This window comes from Carcharodon carcharias, chromosome 21 (assembly GCF_017639515.1).
Source record: "Carcharodon carcharias isolate sCarCar2 chromosome 21, sCarCar2.pri, whole genome shotgun sequence".
NCBI classification, from domain to species: domain Eukaryota; kingdom Metazoa; phylum Chordata; class Chondrichthyes; order Lamniformes; family Lamnidae; genus Carcharodon; species Carcharodon carcharias.
In genome coordinates this window covers 12,806,466-12,823,637 of record NC_054487.1, presented here as the reverse complement: position 1 = coordinate 12,823,637, position 17,172 = coordinate 12,806,466, and the positions used below count along the sequence as shown (strand labels likewise).

The window sequence follows — 17,172 nt, the reverse complement described above, 5'->3', positions numbered from 1 at the left end:
TGTGTGTCTGGGTGAGGGACTGAAGATAGTTCTGGTGCCTACGCATCTGAACCCCAGCAAAGACTTTGAGCCTTCAGATGAGAAAGGTTTAAACCTGTTGAAGAATGAAACTTAGCAGTTCTATATAAATTTCAATATGTAAGTGTGGAATGAATATTGCATTATTCCAAATATCATTGTTAAGGAAGGAAGGACTTGCATTTATACAGCACCTTTCACAGCCTCAGGACTTTACTTTTTGAAGTATAATCACTTTCCTAATTTAAGAAACACAGCAGCCAAACTGCATACACCAATCTACTGCAAACAATGTGATAATGACCAGATAATCTGTTTTAGTGATGTTGGTTGAGGATAGATATTGGCCAGGACACCTGGGAGAGCCCTCCTGTTCTCCTCGAGGGACCTTCTACATGCACTGAGGGCAGGTGGGGATTGGCTTAACATCATATCTAAAAGAGTGCATAGTACTTGTGCAATAAAAAGCAGAATTCTCACTCATTTTCCCTTTATCTTGTCTTCCACTGACAGGCCAATCTATGTTTCGTGGACATTGACAACCACTTCATCGAGCTCCCAGAGGACTTCCCCCAGTTTCCTAACAAGCTGGAATTCATCCAGGAAATCTCTGAGGTGCTGCTTCACTTCGGAATTCCCCCCGAGGGGAACCTGCATTGCAGCGAGAGTGCCACCAAGCTGAAAAACCTGGTGTTGGACGACCTGGTCAATGACAAAAAGAACGGCAACCTGACTAGCAACACCATCAACATGTACGAGCTGCTGAAGGGCAACGAGACGCTGGCTCGGCTCCAGGCGTTGGCGAAGCGGACTGGGGTTGCCGTCGAGAAGATGGAAATCGCGCCCCCGCCAGCAGCGGAGAAGGAGAAGGACACTAAGTGCCAGTGCAGCGAGGAAGAGCTGCGTGATTACAAGCTCACCGTGCAACTCCGTGAAGTGTTTGCCAACCGCTTCACCCAGATGTTTGCCGATTACGAGGCCTTTGTCATCCAACCCACTCAGGATATGGACTCGTGGCTCACCAATCGTGAGCAGATGCAGAATTTCGACAAGGTAATTGTTCTCCCCCTTTCCCACTCATTCATTAAAGTTGCAACGTTGTTTGATCCTTTGTATTGTTAGTGGTACAACCAGCCTGGCCTCTACCACTGACACTGCCTTCATGATAAATATCTAGCACCTCAGAATGTCCCAAAGCGCCTTTACAACCGATGAAGCATTCCTCGAGATGTGGTCGCAGCTGCAATGTGGAAAATGTAGGAGCCAATTTGGGTACAGCACAATCAGCTATAGGATAATGATCAGATAAGCTGTGATGTTGGTTGAGGAACATAAGTTGGACATGACACCAGAACAGTGCTGACCTCCTTCAAAATAATTCATATCCACCTGAGAAGGCAGGTAGAGCCTTGTTTTAATGACGTGTCTGATAGACGGTTCCTCCGACAGTGCAGCACTCCCTCAGCACTGGAAGTTTTTGTGCACAGGTTTCTAGAATTGAACTTGAACTCTCAGCCTTTAAGAGATGGGAAATCTAGCTTCGAACCACAGGGTTGAGAGTGAATTCCCCACTGTCTCCACCTCCTGATGAAACAGTTGCAATTACTGAATCTTGGAACCAAATGTTTATCATTCCATGACATGGCAGGTGTAACTTTCAAGAATGTTGTTGTGACCAGGAGGCTAAGCAATGCCCATTTACAAGTCCTGGCCATTTATTTCCTGTTCCTTAAACAGAGAGAAGGATATTAATGCTGGGGAATGGAACAGATTCAGAGTAAACATGAATGATAACTTCATCTCTTCTACCCCAGCAGCATACACAAGACCATTCAGCCCCTCAAATCTGTTGCACCACTCAATAAGATCATGGCTGATCTGATTGTAGCCTTAACTCCACTTTGCTGCCTGTCACCCATAACCCTTGACTCCCTTGTTGACCAGAAATCTCTCTAACTCAGCCTTGAACCTCCCCAATGATGTTGCCATCACTGCTCTCTGAAGCAGAGAATTCCACAGTCTAACGACCCTGTGAGAGGAAGAAAATCCTCCTCACCTCTGTCTTGAATAGGAGAACTCTAATTTTTGAACTGTGTCCCCTATTTCTAGACGCCCCCACAAGCGGAAACATTCTCTCAGCATCCATCCTGTCAAGCCACCTCAGGATCTTGTATGTTCCAATAAGATCATCTCTCATTCTTCTAACCTCCAATGGGTATAGGCCCTTTGTAGCAACCTTGCACCAATGTCCATTTTGCCCTACCTGAGAGTAGCCACTCTGTGGCCTTGCTGAGCAAGGTTTAATGCCACTCTAGAGGGGTAGTTTTGTGCTCATGCCCGCCAGGAATCATGATGACCCTGTTGTGACTGGCTAATTTCATTGGTCTGTACGGGTTTCTAGGCCCAGGATCCAGAGGTTGAAAGGTCATCGGTTTAACATCCTCTGCCATCCCCCCATGAAAATGAAAATATGTTGAAGAGACTTCACATCCGTCTTCACCCAAGCGAATGAGGATGAAGGTATCGAACTCGGGGAGAGAGACTGCGAGGTTCTTGAGCAAATTAATATAGGGAGTGACAAGGTATTGGAGGTTTTGGCAGGCTTAAAAATGGACAAATCTCCAGGTCCGGATGAATTGTGTCCCAGACTGCTGAGGGAGGCAAGGGAGGAGATCGCTGGGGCTCTGACCCAAATTTTTAATTTACCTCTGGCCACAGGGGAGGTGCCAGAGGACTGGAGAACAGCTATTGTGGTTCCGCTATTTAAGAAGGGTTGTAGAGATAAGCCAGGGAACTACAGGCCAGTGGGTCTCACGTCAGTGGTAGGGAAACTATTGGAGAAAATTCTGAAGGAGAGGCTCTATTGGAGAGGCAAGGTTTGATCAGGAATAGTCAGCATGGCTTTGTCAGAGGGAGGTCATGCCTAACAAATTTCATTGAATTTTTTGAGGAGGTGACCAGGTGTGTAGATGAGGATAGTGCAGTTGATGTAGTTTAAATGTATTTCAGCAAAGCCTTTGACAAGCTCCCACATGGGAGACTTATAAAGAACGCAAATGCACATGGGAAACAGGGTAATTTGATACAGTGGATTTAAAATTCGGCTTAGTTGTAGGAGGTAGAGGGTGATGACAGAGGGATGCTTTAGTGACTGGAAGCCAGTGTCCAGTGGCGTACCACAGGGATCTGTGCTGGGTCCCTATTATTTGTCATTTAAATAAACGACATAGGTGACTACGTAGGAGGTAGGATTAGTAATTTGCAGATGACACAAAGATTGGCCAGGTGGTTAACAGTGAGGTTGAGTGTCTTGGGCTACAGGGAAATATAGACTGGATGGTCAAATGGGCAGATAAGTGGCAGATGGAATTTACCCCTGAAAAGTGTGAGGTGATACACTTTGGAAGGAGTAATTTGACAAAGAAGTATTCAATGAACGGCAAGACACAGGAAGTTCTGAGGAACAAAGGGACGTTGGCGTGTGTGTCCATACATCTCTGAAGGCAGAGGGGCATGTTAGAGGGGTGGTGAAAAAGGCATATGGGACACTTGCCTTTATCAATTGAGGCATAGATTACAAAAGTAGGGAGGTCATGTTGGAGTTGTATAGAACCTTAGTGAGGCCACAGCTGGAGTACTGTGTGCAGTTCTGGTCGCCACATTATAGGAAGGATGTGATTGCACTGGAGGGGCTGCAGAGGAGATTCACCAGGATATTGCCTGGGATGAAACATTTAAGTTATGAAGAGAGGTTGGATAGACTTGGGTTGTTTTCATTGGAGCAGAGAAGACTGAGGGGCGACCTGATCGAGGTGTACAAGATTATGAGGGGCATGGATAGGGAGAGCTGTTCCCCTTAGTTGAAGGGCCAGTCATGAGGTGGCATAAGTTCAAGGTGAGGGCCAGGAGGTTTAAGGGGAGATGTGAGGAAAAGCATTTTTGCCCAGAGGGTGGTGATGGTCTGGAATGCACTGTCTGGGAGGGTGGTGGAGGCGGGTTGTCTCACATCCTTTAAAAAGTACCTGGATGAGCACTTGGCACATCATAACATTCAAGGCTATGAGCCAAATGCTGGTAAATGGGATTAGGTAGGTAGGTCAGGTATTTCTCACATGTCGGTGCAGACTCGATGGGCCAAAGGGCCTCTTCTGCACTGTGTGATTCTGTGAGAGAAAGGACTAGCTAAACCTTTGGATCCGGGCTCTGACTTGAAAAACAATAGAAGCTCATTGGATGGAATTTGCGACTCCTGTATATCAGTTGACTTCTCAGTTTCAGGATCACTTGACTCTTATCCTTTTCCATGTTTCTAATGAATTGTGACCTATTTTGTTGAAGCCAAGCAGTCCAATGCAAAGTAATCACCAATTTCTGCCCAGTGCCACCCCCCCACTCAATTACCAGAATTGTCAACTCAACAATAGCCAGAGTACCCATGAGTTTGGAATGCCAGCCAGTTCTGCAAGCTGATGAAGACCAGCAGAGTGTCCAGAGGTAGGCACAGTGAAGTGACGCGGTGCGATCCCAATCCATGTACAATTCCTCGAAGGTGGGGCGGCGGGGGGCAAGCACCCTGAGGAACCCCTTCCCCTCCTTATCGATTTTACGCATCCTGAATCAGGGGATGGAGTTGTGTTAAATTAAAGACTGGTTATAGCTCCCCTCCATCACCCACCAGCTGCAACACTGAAGCATAGTAGTGCAGATGCTTCCTTTTCAAGTATGTATCCAATTCCAACTTGCTAAAACCTGTGCCTTTTCTGACTGTGCCATTGTGACGAGCTGTTGTGATCTGATTTAAGGTTCTGTGGCCATCCAAACTATAAACCTTGCAAAGTGAAAAGATGAGAAGCTGAGGAGTGCAGGATACACCAAATATTACTTGCCAATTGAAGCAAGTGTGATTGCAAAACCAATTATATGAGGTTTTAGTGGTGTAAATGGGGAAGGAACTTTTCCACTGGCAGAAGGATTGATTACCAGATTTATGGTCGCTGGTGTTAAATGCCAGGGGGAAGATGAGATATTTCTTTACTGACTGAGTTGTTATGATCTGGAATGTTCTGCCTGAAAGGATGGTGAAAGCAGATTCAATAGTAACTTTCAAAAGGAAAGTGGTTATAAACATAAGGAGGAAAATAATTGCAGGGCTGTAGGGAAAGAGCAGTGGCATAGGACTAAATAGATGGCTCTTTGAAAGAGCTGGCACAGACACAGATGGGCCAAATGGCCTCTCTCTGTGCTTGATCATCCTGACATCTGGAGTTTTCAACACCAACACAAAGGCTGGTATTTAGGGAACTGGTCCCCAGGAAAGAATGGCACAACTGGGCTGCTCATCGGAGAAAAGAGTTGACCATGAGCTGGCCCCATAAAGATATTGAAGATGTGAAACGATATAGAAATCTGGAGCACAAATCAACTAAACTGTGACAGTAGAACAATGGGGCTCAGGTTCAAACTGACAACAGAGCAAATTTAGCGGTGTCAGTATGTTCTCCTTCGCACAAAGATTGATAATAGCCTCAAACCCAGATGGTAAGAAGACAGTTTATGATTAATACTTTACAAAGAGATGGTGAATGCACAGAATGGGCTGCCCAGAGGAGGAGTAGGAGCTGAATGTAGCAGCATACTCAACTTGGATTTGAACAATTCCCAGGGGGAAAATCCAGTGGAAGAGAATGGAAGATTTCACAGGGTCCGATATTTCCAAGGTGGAGGTTGACATGGAGAATGAGGTGGTATTTATTTTTCTGGATGGGTTACGTGAAAGTGCTTTTTGCACACGTGTATCTTATAAAACCTGATAAAGAGCCTGTATTATTCAGAAATAAAGCAAGGTCCACTGAGAAGCGAATGAAGTTGGATTTATCCAGTATCTCTCATCTCCCAAAGTCCAATGCCATACTTTTGAAGTGTAGTCACTGCAGCTTTATAATCAAACATAGCTGCCATTTTTCATACAGAAAGGTGCCGCAGACAGCAATGACCTAATAATTGGTTTTTGGTTAAGTGAATATTGACCAAGAAAACCCCTCCGTGCTATCCTTTGATGGGATTGTTTAGACAAGTCAGGCTGCAGTTTAACATCTGGTATAACATCTAGTATCTACCAGGAAAGATTGAGCAAGCTGTTTTCTCTAGGAAAGGGAAGACTGAGAGTTGACCCGTTGGAGATCTTTAAGGTTATAAAAGAGTTTGATGGGTTAGACATAGAGAACCTGATTCCACTGGCTGGGGAGACCAGACTGGGGCCATAAGTATACGATATATACTATTGAATCCAATACCAAATTCAGGAGGAACTTCTTCCCAAACACTGGTTAGAATATGGAACTCACTGCCACAGGGAGTAATTCAGGCTAATAGCATAAATGCGTTTAAGGGGAAGCTAGATAAGCACATATGGGGGTGAGGAATAGGAGGTTATGTTGATAGGGTTAAATGAAGAGGGGTAGGAGAGGGTTCATGTGGAGTACAAAAACACTGCTTGGACCTTTTGGGCTAAATGGCCTGTTTCGTACTTTGTGATAATCATCTCACTCAGTACCCTTCGCCAATATTGTGCTCTTTCAATATTACACTCAATTGTCAGCTTAGGTTAAGGTGCTCAAATCTTTGGAGTGGAGTTTGAGCCCAGGATTTTCTGACTGAAAGGCAAGATTGTTACCCCTGAGCCAAGCTGACACTTGAAGGATTTGAAGGAAGGTGGGGACAAGTATGTCTAGTTGCATAAGCTATATTTTGCTTTTGTTGGGACTGGACCATTGCTTGCAAAATAGATTCTGCCCTTGAACATTTTCACAAAGCCATGATTAGTCAGTTTAAATCGTATTTTATTCTAAACGGATGAACAAGACAGATTGGACATTTACCATCAAGGTTCTGCATTAAACCTAGGGTAAGTTTGTATCTTGACTTCCATTATATGTACAGAAGACTGTTTACTAAAGTAATGGATTATTTACTTTCATTTTAGGCTTCGTTTCTGTCCGACCAGCCAGAGCCCTACCTCCCCTTTCTCTCCCACTTCATAGAAACGCAGATGTTTGCGACCTTCATTGACAACAAGATTGTGTCGCTGTGGGAAGAGAAGGACCCGCTTCTCAGAGTGTTTGATTCGCGCATTGAGAAAATGAAGATCTACAGTGTTCGCATCCCCACGTTACGCACCTCAAATTATCAGAAGTGCACTGTCTTGAAAGAAGCTGGTGAGCACAATCATTCCCCGTTTGTCTGCTCAGTATTTGGGAAGCGGAGGTTGGTATGGATGGTGTTGGGGGGGACGCGGTATAATCTTGTGCGCTAGGTGTAATCAGTCAGACTTACCTCAAAACAGTTCTTAGCTCACAATACTGAACTGCAGAGGTGGAATCAGCTGATCCTGTCCTCCGATCTTGGAGGAAATCAAGGTCAACCCATGTCCTTGAACCCACATGAAAAAGGGACACTCCAGCTAGAGCCTTGTCTCCAATGTTTGCCTTTCAGCATTTGTGTATATATTTAGAAGCCTTATAGATGTTAAATTGCTGTCACACTGATGCTGCTTACAGTTAGGGTCTGCCACCCCATCAGGAATTGTCTGATCTTTAAATGGAGGATCATTAATGGACACTGATGGGAATGAGGTCTCTTCCACATACATGAGATGTGGTTGGGAAAGTCAGTTTTGCAAACTCTATGGCATTGGTGATCAAGTGGATTGTTAAATGTGGTTTTAATACTTCTGTTTAGTCTATATAAGCTGTTCACCACTCCACCTCCCATTCTCTCCCTTCTTAATCAAGTTAACATTTAATTCCTAGGACCATTGCATTCTACAGAGTTTCCATTCTTCCTTTGTTTATTTATTTTACACATGCCAACTCAATGTGGGCTGAGAGCCAAGTTCCTGCCTCAGCCTCGGTGCCTTCAAGACTAGCCTGAGAGTGACACATCTCCAGATTTATCCCAACCTTTCACCCTTAGCCGTGAGGACTGCCTAATGTCTGATTGGTGCATTGAATCTGGAATTATCACCCCTGAAGGCTGTGGACATTGGGACAATTGTAGCTTTCAAGAGCGAGATTGATGAATTTTTGTTGGGTAAGTGTATCCAAGGATAAGAAAAGGTGGTGGGTGACAAGAGTTGAGGTACAGATCAGCACTAGTCTAATAGAAAGTTGGAACATTCTTGTGGAGATAGATAGCTACTCCTGGTTCCAGTGTCCTGCTCCTTAAACTGATCTAACTAAGATTAGGGCAGCTTTGTGTGAGAATGACAGCAAGTATCCCATGGGCCTGACACTCTGTGCCTCTAACTTCAAGCATTACCTCACCCAGCAGTATGGTAGTACTAATTACACTTACCCACCCAGCAACATGGTAGTACTAACTAGGTTTACCTCACCCAGCAGTATGGTACTATTAATTATATTTACTTCACCCAGGAACTTGGTCATACTAATTACATTTACCTGAGCCGAGCAACATGGTAGTACTAATTATGTTTACCTCACCCAGCAACATGGTAGTACTAATACATTTACCTCACCCAGCAATGTGGCCGTACTAATTATGCACACCTCACCCAGCAACATGATAGTACTAATTACATTTACCTGAGCCCAGCCATGTGGTAGTACTAATTTCAGTTACCTCACCCAGCAATGTGTTTGTACTAATGACATTTACCTCACCCAGCAACATGGTAGTAACAATTACATTTGCCTCACCCAGCAACATGGTAGTAATAATTACATTTGCCTGAGCCCAGCAACATGGTAGTACTAATTAAACTTACTTCACCCAACAACATGGTAGTACTCATCACAATGTGATAATGAGCAGTTAATCTGTTTTTGTGATTTGGTTGAGAGATAAATATTGACTTGGACACTAGAGATAACTCCCCTATTCCTGTTCGAATAGTGCCAAGGGATCTTTTATATCCACCTGAAAAGGTAGATGGAACCTTGCATCAAGAGTCAGACTTGAACCTACAACCTTCTGACTCGGGCGAGTGAGACTGCTGAGCTACGGCTGACACCAATTCAACTCCTGGTCAGTGATAGACTGACCAATGACAGCTGGGGTGGCAGATGTCAGCACAGATATTAGCTTCGGTGTCCTGGCTGAGGGAGGGTTAAAAAAGCCAATCAAAGTTTCATTCCAGGGAGCTCTCCCAGGACACAGCAGGACAGAGTTTGGATGTGGATGTTTGGCAGGGGTTCTGCAACTCTTCCCAACGGTCAGGTTGTTCAGTAATACTCAACAAGTTATGCAGAGTGGCGGGATAATTCTGGAGGCACTGGCTGGATGTGGAGTGGAGAAGGCTGATAAACTGGCAAACGGAATCAGTTAACTTTTTTTTATTAAAATGCGAAATGATCAGAAAACTTGGCAATTCCCCAAAGTATTGTGGAACTGTAACTTCCACTTTAAATTAAAATGTCAGCACTGAGTGCTGCCAATTCAGTGAAACGTACAGCAACTCAATTAACTGTCATGAATTGGAGCTCGTTCCATGTTGCACAAAGTGCTTAAATGCAAATAAAATTCTAATTAAGGGGTTACTATTACATCAATAGCTGAGCCAATATGTGTCTTTCAGTTTCTTTGTCACACTGCTGTAATTGCGCTCCCTCTGAAGACCCATTGTTCAATAAGAACACACGCTCTTCCTGAAAAGTGTAGTTTTGACTTGAGTGATTGTGTTTGACACACATTCTGATTCCTTGCCTCGTTTCCCGGTCAGTAATGCACTCCATTTTAAGCAACCTGTAAATTTTTCAACACCAGTGCATTACCTATGCCATTTAAACAGTTGAAATTTTTCAATACTTTGCCTGAGTGGAAATCCGGATAGTAAATGTTACCCACAATTGGAAAGGAGGCTTTAATGATCAAGATTGATCAAGTATATGTCCACACATTTTCCAGAAGGGCATGGACAGCCATCAAGGAGCAGCAACTATGGCCAGTCCTGCCCTCCAAAGGACGCTAGCTCAATTGTAGCCCCCCAGCTGAGATCAGCTCTGGGCAGATTATTGACTTGTTTGACCATTGAAGGACATCCAGCTAACACCGAGATACCGCAATACCCAAAAGCTCAAGAGGAAGAAGATCAATGTCTCAGCCACAAAACTACCCGCCTGAGTAGAGGAATTCCAAGTACAGCTCACAACCGATCTGGAAAATCTTCATACATTCAACACTGGGATCAAATAAAGTCAGCTAGTACACTCCTGTGCCCAGACCATTGGATTTGAACATCGTCATCACCAGGATTGCCTCGACGAAATCGATGCTCAAATATATGGCTGCCTGAAACAAAAGCAACCAGCGTTCATTGCCTAGTGGAACTATCCAAGGCAGCAAGCCAAGACAGCAGAATTCCAATAGCTCATGGCTGATGTCCAAAGACAAATATGGAAGGTAAAGGACTAGTGGTGGGAAGAGAAAGTCTGAGAGATCCAACAATATGCTGATTATCCTGACATGCAAAGCTTTTCTAAAGCCATAGGGGTCAACCATGGACCAAGGTCAAATGGACAAAATCCTTTTTGCTCACAGGATGGTGTTTCTCTTCTTACGGATGACAATGGCTTCCACCAATGCTGGAAAGAACATTTTGAACAACTCCTGAACCGTGAAGGTACAGTGGCAGCTGATACTTGCCAAGCTATTTCCCAGTTGACTATGGTAGAATCAATGGGTGAACCGCCATCGGCGGGAGAGCTGCGACAAGCAACAAGCAGATGGAAAGCAACAAAATCCCAACGGCGTTCCAGCTAAGCTCTTGAAAGCTAGCAGACTTTAGCTCATATCAGGAACTCACTTAAGCATACATCTTATGGATTTGGGAGGAAAAGGAACCCAACTTCAGGAATGCAACGATTGTAACTGTCTTCAAGAAGGGAGATGACCCTCTTGTCTATATCATGGGAAATCCTGGCACACATTCTCTGAATTGTCCACTTCCTGTGGCTGAAGAAATCCTCCCAGAGACAGTGTGGCTTTAGACCTTCCAGAGGAACCCCCAACATAGTCCTTGTTGCCAGATAAATCTGTGAAAAATGTTGAACAGCACCAGACCAGAAACACTTCATTGCATTCTTCAATCTGACCAAGGCATTTGATTCTGTAAATTTGTAAGGCTCTGTGGATTGTGCTCCACAGGTTTGAATGTCCAAGGAAGCTCATCACAATCCTGCAATTTTCTTCATGATGATATGACTTGATGTAACTGCCTTGAGTGGGAAATTTGAAACAGGTGCCTTCAAAATGTGGACTGGGATCAAGCAAGGCTGTGTGATAGACCCCACACTATTTGTAATCTACCTGACAGTGGCTATTCACCTCATCAAAGAGCAATTGCCCTCTGGTGTTAGTATTAAAACCATCTAGATGGGAAACTCATTAATCTCAGTCACCTTCATGCCAAAACTTAAACTAGCCTCCCTAGATATACATGATCCACAGTTTGTGAATGACTCCAGTGCCACTGCCCAGTCTGCAAGCCGCTCTTGATCTCTTCAATTCTCCATATAAGAAACTCAGCCTGTTCTTGAATGTTGGGAGAGATGAAATGAAAGAAGAGTTCACCTTCCAGGGCCAGAGAGGATGGGGGTGCGGCAAGAAGAGAAACATTAAGATGTGCCTAGAGCATGTGCGCTACTGACTGAAAGTGAGAATAAGAGAAAAACCAAAACATGCAAAGAAAAGGAAACAAATTGATACACTTGCCTTCCACCCAATCACAGATCTCCTCTTGTCCTTGTCCCACCCACCCTTTGCTGAAAACCTATTATGTCTCTAACCTGAAATGCTAACTCTGTTTCTGTGTCCACAGATGCTGCCAGACCTGCTGAGTATTTCCAGCATTTTCTGTGTTTATTTCAGATATCCAGCATCTGCAGTATTTTGCTTTTTAATAAAGAAAAGGGAGACTTGCATTTCCTACAGTGCCTTTCACACCTGCCAGATGTTTCAAAGTGCTTGACAGCCAATGACAACCTGTTGGAATGTAGTCACAGTTGTAATGTAGGAAAAACCACAACCAATTTGCTTACAGGAAACTCCCACTAGCAGCAATATGTTAATGATGTTTATGATGTTGATTGAGGGACAAATACTAGCAAGGACCCCGGGGATAACTCCACTGCTCTTCTTCAAACTAGTGCCATGGGATCTTTTACAACCACCAGAGAGGGCATTTGGGACCTCAGTTTAACACTCATCTAAAAGACGGCACCTCTGGCAGTGCAGCACTCCCTCAATATTGCCTGGAATGCCAGTCTTGAGTTTTGTGCTCATGTCCTGGAGTGGGACTTCAATTTGAAGCAGGAGGAAGATCAGAAGGTCAACACTGGCTGTCTCTGAACCATGCTGGGACACCATCAGAATGACCACTGTCAATTCCAGCTCCACATTTATGGGGAACAGAATCACACTACAACCTCTTGTGTGTGACTTTTGTTGTATATTCTTTTGTCCCGTGGGGTATCAGCTGAAGGAAAGCTTTGGTAAATATTCAAATGTTGGGTTGATATTTTGTCCTGAATGTTAATATAATTGTTTTCTGAAGACAGGGCAACGCGTTAACTTAAAGATGTTCATACAGATGTGACAAACCTGTTTAGAATCTGTTTATTTAATGCCTGCCCTGAACTAACAACACCACAAATTGGTGAACAGGTTTCTGTCACATTTTCTGACTGGACAGTTAACTTCCCTGTCTTGGCCATGGATATTTACACTGCCAGCTGTGGACGTGATGCTGATCAATAAGCTTCCCTGTTTGCCCTGTTATACATCAGTTGTTCTTCTAGTTAAGGTGACCCCTGAGGAGTTTCATACAGAAAGGTTTTCATATCAAGTACTTTTTGTTTCCAGACTGCTGGCTTGCTCGAAGGCACTGTTCCTTCGACATTCAAGCACCAGAGCCTCATATGCTTTACACAGAGGACCAGGAAGCTGGTGATGAACGTAATAAAAGACTTGTTATTGACTTTTTCACAGCTAATTCCATGGGCGATTGAGTGAATCACATCCTTATCTAACAACACTGATGACGAATAGGGTGTCCCAGCATAATGCGAACTGAACTTTAGTCTGAATGGGTTGTGCCCCCACGTCCATTCATTCAAAATGACATTCGATAAAATCTATTAGACCAAAAAAAAATCATTGGATTAATCCATTCAAACTAGAAGGTCCTAGCTTCAGTCTCCTCTTTGTGCTAACATTCCCAATCCTGATTTAAGGGCAATGGCAGAACTGGCCTCGGAGAGAAGGAAGATCACTCATTTCCTGACAGGAAATTAGACTGAATTTCCTTTGCAGAGGAGCATCAGGATTCAAGTACAGTCCCTCCAAAGTCTGCTGTCTGGTTGTCAGCCAATGTCAAAACTCCAACATGAAGAAAGTCAGCTTAAACGAATATGAGGTGTAAAAATATTTAGGAGACAATATTTCATTTTATTTCTAAAAACTACTGTCATTTTGCAAACTGTCTGAAAAGGTCTCCCAATGAGATTTGCTGCCTGACCTCATTGTGACAGAATAAAACATAGTATTGTTGGTCCCCTCAAGCAGGAACTAAGGTTTGACTGACATATTTCTGTGAAGATAGCATTTCTTTTAGAGGATTTTAAATGTTTAGTCTCGGGTGCAAGTAATAATAATTGGCTTATTTCTGGCACTCTTACAACCAATGGCCCATTTCCAGTTATTGACAAATTCCTGTCAAGCCCCTGCAACTATCAACACATTCCTGGGGACCCCCTGTAACTATTGGCACATTCCTGGGGACCCCCTGTAACTATTGGCACATTCCTGGGGACCCCCTGTAACTATTGGCAAATTTCTGGCGGCCCCCTGTAACTATTGACACATTCCTGGGGACCCCCTGTAACTATTGACACATTCCTGGGGACCCCATGTAACTATTGGCACATTCCTGGGGACCCCCTATAACTATTGACATATTCCTGGGGACCCCCTGTAACAATTGACACATTTCTGGGGACCCCCTGTAACTATTGGCACATTCCTTGGTAGTTCTTACAATTCATGATTCATTCACTCATGCTTTTCCATGTCCCTCCCACCCCCCCAAAAAAATAACGTAAGTGCGAGAATATTTTTAACAAGTTTCTAAACACAACAACAGATGTGTTTTGATGCAACAATTGAGGGGCTCCTGATAAACTCAGGAGCCATTATTTCAACAGACAATTTGGTTGAAGTGCCAGTAAAACTCCAATGTAGGGAAAGACCTGCTGAAGAACTCAAAGGAAATAATTAGCTAAACATAAAGACAGGATCCAGCAAATCCTAAACATCGCAGCCAAATATCCAGGGTCTGGGAGACTGATTGTACTGCCTCTGTCTTTCTCTTTGGAACTCATTGTACACGATAATCAGGATAACAGCAATACCAGCTCACACAGGCGCATGCACCAGTATTAATCTGATAGCGGGGCATCTAAACCGGGAGCCCCATAAGAGTAATGAGTCACTGTGCCCCTCAAACCTATTGCAGTAACTGAGCTACCAGCCCCTCTGCCCCAGATTAAACATAATTATGCTCTGCTATTGAGGTTTAGCCTCTAAGCATTTGAAGGGACAATACGTTAGACTATGGACCATTCGGGTAGAACATTAGATTTGCTGGGGCCTGTGGGTGGCTGAGGTATAACTCCTGTGCAACTGTTGACTCAGTCTCTGACTGATCTGGCTGTTTTGGGGGCAGAAGCCTCTTTTTTCATTTGCTGCAGTTGTTGTAGAATCATAGTAATTAACAGCACAGTAAGAGGCCATTTGTATCCATGCTGGCCAACAGGTAACCAGCCAGCCCAATCCCACTTTGTAGCTCTCAGTTCATAGCCCTGTAGGTTACAGCACTTCAAGTGTATGTCCAGGGTCTCCATCTCCATCACTTTCCAAGGCAGCGAGCCCTAGACCCTCGCCATCTCCTGGGTAGAATCAGCTCCCTTCAAATCTCCTACATCCTTACCCCAAATCCATATCCCTGGTCACAGACTGAGGGAGTACTACATTCAGTTTTTGACACCTCACCTCGATCAGGTCTCCCCCCACTGCACACCCACCCACTCCCCCACCAGCCTCCTCCCGCCAAAGCAAACAGCCCCAGTCCATCCAATTCCAACACCCCCGCCCCCACCACACCTTCCCCACTATCAAAATTCTCCAGTCCTGGCAACATCCCCACAAATCTCCTCTGTTCCTTCTACAGTGCAATGATATCCCACCCCCACCCCCATTCCCCCGACAGTGTGCTGATCAGAACTGCACACAGCACTCCAGCCACAGCCCAGCCAATACTCTACACAGTTTCTGCAAAACCTTCACACTCCACCACTCAGCCAATAAAGGGAAGCATCCCACGTGTCTGCTTGGCTGCTCTATATTGTGTTGACATCTGTATCCACACTGTCCCCACCAAACACTCCCAGGACAGGTACAGCACAGGGTTAGGTACAGAGTAAAGTTCCCGCTACACTGTCCCCACCAAACACTCCCAGGACAATTCCAGCACGGGGTTAGTTGCAGAGTAAAGCTCCCTCTACACTGTCTCCATCAAACACTCGCAGGGCACAAACAGAATGGATTAGCTGTGTTTCAGTGTGTTTAATCATGCCAGCTAGCAATTCCCAGGGCGGGGGAGGGAGGCAGTGGAGTAGGTGGACTTGACGGTGGGGCTGGGATGGAGAAGGAGTCTGCAGCTCTGTTTTGGTAATTCGGGCACAATCGAGGTATATTCCCTCGAAAGGGAAAGGGAGGGCAAACAAATGCAGAGCTCCTGGGATGACAAAGAAGATGGTAAGATAAGGAAGAAAAAATGCCCTTTGACAGTGTCAGGTAGTACCTACAATTGAGAACCAGGTTGAATCTGGAAGTTCAGAGGGGAGGTGAAGAAGCAAAGAGGGAGTATGAAAAGACACTGGCAGCTAACATAAAAGGGAATTCCAATAGGCATATAAATGGTAAAAAGATGGGGCAAAAGGAGGAGTGGAATGATGAGGGACCAAAAGCAGTATTTACATATGGAGGCAGAGGGTATGGCTGAGGTATTAAATGAATATTTTGTATCGGTCTTTAGCGAGGAGGAAGATGCTACCCAGGCAACAGTGAAAGAGGAAATAATTCAGATACTACAAGGGTTTAAAATTGAAGAAAAGGAGATATTTGAAAGGCTGTCTGTACTTAAAATTGATAAGGTACCGCGACAGGATGAGATGCACCCAAGGAAACTGTAAGAATGGAAATTGCGGAGGCACTGGCCATAATTTTCCAGTCTTCCTTAGACTCGGGTGGTCCCAGAGGACTGGAGAATTGCAAGCGTTACACCCTTGTTCAAACAGAATTTAAAGATAAGCCCAGCAACAAAGGCCAGTCAGTTTAACTTCCATGGGGGGGAAACTTCTAGAAACAATAATTCGGGTCGAAGTTAATAGCCACACGGACAAATGAGGGTTAATTAAGGAAAGCCAGTGTGGATTTCTTAAGGGAAAATCATGTTTAACTAACTTGCTGGAGTTTTTTGAAGAGGTAACAGAGAAGGTTGATGTGGTGTCAGGACAGGGATATTGTAGAACTTCCAAAGGACATAGAGAAGTTGTTGGAATGGGCAAGATAGATGGCAGATGAAGTTCAATGTAGGGAAATGTGAAGTGATTCATTTTGGTAGAAACAACATGGAGAGACAGTATCAAATAGGGAGTACAACTCCAAAGAGGGTGCAGGAGCAGAGGGACCTGGGTGTATTTGTACATAAGTCATTGAAAGTGGCTGGACATGTTGAGAGAGCATTAATAAAGTATACAGTCTTCTAGACTTTATTAATAGGGGAATAAAGTACAAAAACAATAAGGTTATATTGAACTTGTATAAGATGCAGGTTCAGCCTCAGCTGGAGTATTGTGTACCGTTTTGGGCGCCATATTATAGGAAGGATGTGAAGGCATTGAAGAGAGTGTAGAAAACATTCACAAGAATGTTTCCTGGATGAGGAACTTCAGTTGTGAAGATAGATTGGAGAAGTTAGGACTGTTTTCCTTGGAGAAAAGAAGGCTGAGAGGAGATTCGATAGAGGTATTCAAAATCATGGACAGGGTAGAGGGAGAAACTGTTCCCACTTGTGAA

General features: G+C 44.3%; 1 protein-coding gene across 4 annotated transcripts in view; it reads left to right on the top strand.

Annotated features, from left to right (window-relative positions):
• Positions 1-17,172, top strand: part of LOC121293375 (DENN domain-containing protein 5B) — a 297,453-nt gene that overhangs the window by 232,299 nt on the left and 47,982 nt on the right. For all 4 annotated transcript variants that reach the window (XM_041216395.1, XM_041216394.1, XM_041216397.1 and 1 more), the window contains 2 exons: positions 532-1,071; positions 7,001-7,232. In XM_041216395.1, the coding sequence (XP_041072329.1) occupies positions 532-1,071; positions 7,001-7,232 (772 nt within the window). The remainder of the gene's footprint in view (positions 1-531; positions 1,072-7,000; positions 7,233-17,172) is intronic.